A 4,923-nucleotide genomic window follows, 5' to 3' on the forward strand; every position below is an offset into this window, starting at 1 on the left:
AACCCGGCGCCACGCAACAGTCCAAGGGGGAGGGGCGGCCCGCGGGCCGGGCCCGTCTGCCCACGAGGGATCCCGGGGACACGGGCGCCCCGGCCCTGCACGTTTCCAGGAAGGGAGGGGATGTGCGCACGCACACACACACACACACACACACACACGCACGCAGGAGGGAGGGAGGAGGCCGTGTGCAATGTATCACACACGAGGGAGGGAGGGAGGAGGAACTGCCGCGTATCATCTGACGCTCCGTGTCATTGCATTATGCAAAGGCAGCCTCAGCCCGCTCCGCTGGAGCCCTGCCACCGCCCTAAACCCACGACCGCGGAGGCAGATCCTCCCCACCAGGAAATGCGAGCCCAGGCATGAGCCTGCCGGCCAGGAGAACAGCTTGGGGGGGGGGGGGGGGGGGGGTGCATTTTTGACGCATTGAAACCCCGTGTCTCCCAACCCATTCATGATAAAAACCCGTTTGCAAGAAAGAAAGAAAGGGAAAAAAAACAAACCCATGCTTCCATGGCTACTTACTTTTCGCATGCGACTGTTTGCACCGTTTAAGCAAAGAGAAAAACTAATCAAGAGTCTGTCTGCAGCCTGCGAGCGAGACAGGCTCCGGGATCAGAGCCGAGCCGGGCTAGACCCGGGGGGAGGGGAGGGGAGGGGAGGGGAGGGGAGCGGAGCTCCGGCAACCTGGCTCCGCATCCAGCTGCCCCCTACCTCTCCAACCCCAGGCTCCCCCGAGCCCTTGCAAGGATGTGTCAGCACCTCCCTCCTTCGAGCTCCGCTCCCACCCCGCAAAAAAGCCCGTGCCCCCTGCCTGCCTGCCTGCCACCCTCCTTTTACTCAAGGGGGGAAGCATGGTTTCACCCCCCGCTGCAAAATCAGCTCGGAAAGCAAGAGGCGCCCTGCACGCCCCGGCCCCGCAGTCGGGTCTCGGGCCCCGAGAAAGGCGCTGCCGCTTCCCCGCCGGCGGGAAATGGTGTCCTGTGTCTTTAAAGAGCTCGGATCCCGGTTTTCCGCGCTGTCCCCCCTTACCACGTGTCTTCTGTTGTTGCTGGGCTTGCCATTCCAGAAACCTGGCTGCTTCCAACAGCGTCTCAATGCTCATCTCTCGGGCTGCCTTGCGGTGGAGGGGCCACAATCCCGGAGGCTCGGATAGAGGGGGTTCCTTCGCCTGGTCTGTCCCCCCGTGCAAAAATGCCCCTGCAAAGCACCCCCCCAGCCCGATCCCCGGCGAGTCTTGCAGACAAGAAAAGGGTTTGCAACAAGATGGCGATGAGTAACAGAAACACAACAAGGAAAAAGGACTGACACTGCCCTGGGCTACTACAGGCGGGCGGCGGGGGAAACCCGGCCTGGATCCCCGCCGCTCGCCGGACCGGGGCTGTGCACGCCGGGTGCAGGGGTGGAGTTAACTCCGGGCGAGGAGTCTGCGGGGAGGGGGGGGCAGGTTTACTCCTTCTTAAATCTCTCTGCTTTATGGATTTCGTTTTACTAGTGGGTGCTCCAGGGAGAGCCTGCGCATCTCACCTGCTCAGGCCATAAGATTTCGAACTGATTTGACCTGGAACATGAAATAGAGTCATAATAACATGTACAAAAAATCTCACCCCTCTTGCAAACTGTCCTGGCTAGGCCTAGACCCTGTGTCTTTACCAAAGTAGATTCATAGATGTAGGGTTGGAGGGGACCTGAGCAGATCATCTAGTCCGACCCCCTGCCCCTGGCAGGAATGAATACATGGCTCTTATGACCCCTGCTAAGTTAAAGCTCAAGTGACCCCAGCTAGGTACCCTGCAGGAGGGAGGGGGCTGTGAAGGGCAAGGACCGGCAGGCTTATTTAGGAGCTGGCAGCTGGGCTGTGCCGAGCAGCGGCGAGATGACAGCGGAGGGGTAGAGATGGGCTCCCACCCTCCGAGCCGGGCACTGGGTACTCCGGCGCCGGGTTTTGCAGCGGATCCTCCCCCCGCACTGCGTTTGCATCCTATTAAAATATGTCACCCGGCTGCGGGCCAATGGGCTGGGAGAACAACACGGCATGGAGCAGCTCCACATGGGCGCCCTGCTCCGTCCGCCGCCCGCGGCGCCCCCTTTAAAGGGCCCGGCGCCCGGGCCTCCCTGCTCGCCGCCGGCTGCTCCCGCAGCGGGGCACGTGGGCCGGGGAGAGCGGGGCCAGGTCTGCAGGGACGCGGGAGGCCGGGCCGCGCCCACGTGGGTGCTTGCTGCCCCGAGGGAGGCGGCGCCGGGGTCGGGCTAGGTCCGGCATCGCCACGTTTTCCGCCCCCGCCCGGGCAGCGGGACCGGCGCGATCCGCGCAGACTGCGCTGCCCCGGTCCGAGAGAAGTGGGGCAGGCAGGGACGGAGGCGGGATCATCCCTGTCCAGCCCCTCCCGGCGTCGTGCATCAGCTGAGACAGCCGCCAACCCTGGCACGACACAGCCCCAGCCTCCCAAGCGGCCCCGGGTAAAGCAGGGGAAACCTGCCTCCCTGCAATGCTGTCAGTACGTGCTCCAGAGATCCCGGGGAAAACCCGTTCCCCTTCCTGGAGCAATGCCTTCTCTTTAAATACAGTTTGGTTTGAACAGTCAGCTTCTGGGCAGTAAATAACTTGGAGCTCGTTTACCAAGGTGCCCATAGATCCACTCCCAGGCTCAATGGCAAAATCGGTCTTTGAGAAGCAACCTCCCCCCTCCCTCTAGTTATACCAGGAGCCAACAGAATGATCCCTAGGGCACTGTGGACATCTCCTTTCTCTTGTGTGGAAAACCTCTGGGCTGATCCCCGTGAGGTTACTGTCTGTGCATTGAAACCAGAATCAAACAATACTTGTTATTTCTGTTGCACCTTCTGTCTGGAGGACAGAAGGCGTTTGACTGACTACCGTTAATGTAACAAGCCTCACAACACCCTCAAGTGGTAGGTAAGATAAATACTATCCTAATTTTGCAGACAGAACCTACAGATCAGAGATTAAATTGTTCAGACCAGGTTGTAAAATGACCCTGTAAAGCTAAGAACAGAACCTGGGACGCCTGACTCCCAGTTCTACAATATCGCAAAACCACCCTCTTCCTATTGTATTATTTACAGGAGACACCTAGGACACAACTGTTTAAGACTAAGGATCAGATCCAAAGCGCCGTGAAGACAGTCAGAAGACTCCCTTTGACTTTGGCAGGTTTCAGATTGAGCCTGAAAAGACCAAGCAGGAGAAAAGGGAACAAGTGCAACCTAGTACAAAAATCACAATTTGATGAGCAAAGCAAAAAGCAAAATTTGATGAGAAAGTCAGTGACCCAGAGGTAAAATTTTTGCAGCTCCTTTGTGGCTTCAAGCGTAACTGATGAGACACTTAGCAAAGTTATGCTGAGAAGAGACAGAAGGAGTAACAATGATCCTACAGTGATGATGAAGCAATTAGAGAAATCTTGGGCTGTTATCAGCACTCTACTTCTGCTGACCTTCATGGAGCAATGCTGACCTGACACATCTCCACAGAAGCACACGAAACATTTGGAGACAATTATCAGTTCCTCCAATCTATTTACATTTCTTTTGTCCCAGTCCTTCCCCCAGCTGCCGCTCCCACCCTCATCCAGCATTTGGGATAAGATGGGTACCAAAAAGGATGCAACCACCCTGATGGCAGACTGTAACACCAGCTATGCACTGAAGCTTCAGTTTTTTTATGGCAGAACTGCTATTGGTCCCTAGAGTTCATAATGAGCCATGGCTATCTGCCCAGACCAACACCATGGCCATCAGTAAGGGATGCACCTGGGATCCTCAGCACCACCAGACTCTAACAGGAGACAGTTGAATCAATGGATACTGATCTCCAACCTGTGATGCAATATAACTCATTGTAATCCTGCCCCACTTCCCCTGAATGAGGCCAGAAAATACTACCCAGTCTCTTGCTGGCATACCTCATTGCATCTACCATTTGAGCTAAGAATGTGAGCTCCTTTAGCTGTAAGATAACAACTGGCTGTGTGGAGACTGAGACATGATCATATGCTCAAAGCTAGTGTATTAGAAATTATCCATAGGGTTAGCCTTATCCCACCAGCATGATTTTAAACGTGCTTGTCCTTGCCCATCCCAAGGGCACATCTGGGTTTGACATCACACTGTAATTCCTAACATAATCCCTTCCCCCATCACAGACAGTGGATACAAGTCTAAATGCTCTAGACCAGGAGTGGCCAGCCAGGGGTGGCACATGGCAGATCAAAGAGGGGAAAGGCAGTGGCAGATATGGCAGGGAGCAGAAAGTAGAGCAGCAAACCAGACAGGAAGCACAAGGCAGAGAGCAGAAGGCAATGCAACCAACTGAGTAAGGGAATGGCACAGGAATTGCACTTGGGGCGAATTTGTGGCATGTCTACCAAAAAGGCTGGCCCTCACAGCTTTAAACTTTGCCTTAAAAATAAGGTAACCCAAATCACCCACCAAAACATATTTTTTCTTGCCAGAGGACCAGGGAAAAAGTTGCCTTTTACCTCTACCTTGCTAATAGCAGCTAAGTCCTAGAAAACTCAAGAACTGGAGGAAGGGATCTTCTGGCATAGCCCCGTGCCAAGAATCCTCTCTTCTTCCTCAGCATGCTGCCTTACTGTGGCATCAAGACTACTCTGCCTTCTCAAGCTGCTTGAAATCTTCAACATTCAGAGCAGATCGGTTACAGCAGCCATACTCATCACTTTTCATCTATAACGTAATATGAAATACAAATGAATCAGTCGTCACCACTACTGGGGTAAACATAATTATTTCTGTTTTACTGACAAGGAGACTGAGGGACAGACGGCTCAAGTATACTGCCCCAACAGAGAATGATCGTCAAAGCTGGGACGGCTGATGTAGCTTCAAGTGCTGAGGTGTTTTGCCTTCCCTTCAGTGCCCATTATACTTCTTCGGTGA

General features: G+C 54.7%; 1 protein-coding gene across 2 annotated transcripts in view; it reads right to left on the minus strand.

The window, feature by feature from the left end:
* Positions 1-1,285, minus strand: part of MNT (MAX network transcriptional repressor) — a 60,291-nt gene extending 59,006 nt beyond the window's left edge. For both annotated transcript variants that reach the window (XM_006016105.3, XM_006016106.3), the window contains exon 1: positions 1,033-1,285. In XM_006016105.3, coding sequence (XP_006016167.1) covers positions 1,033-1,105 — 73 coding nt within the window. In that variant the 5' untranslated portion in view covers positions 1,106-1,285. The remainder of the gene's footprint in view (positions 1-1,032) is intronic.
* Between the last annotated feature and the right edge of the window lie 3,638 nt (positions 1,286-4,923).

Source organism: Alligator sinensis, unplaced genomic scaffold (assembly GCF_000455745.1).
Source record: "Alligator sinensis unplaced genomic scaffold, ASM45574v1 scaffold118_1, whole genome shotgun sequence".
Lineage (NCBI taxonomy): Eukaryota > Metazoa > Chordata > Crocodylia > Alligatoridae > Alligator > Alligator sinensis.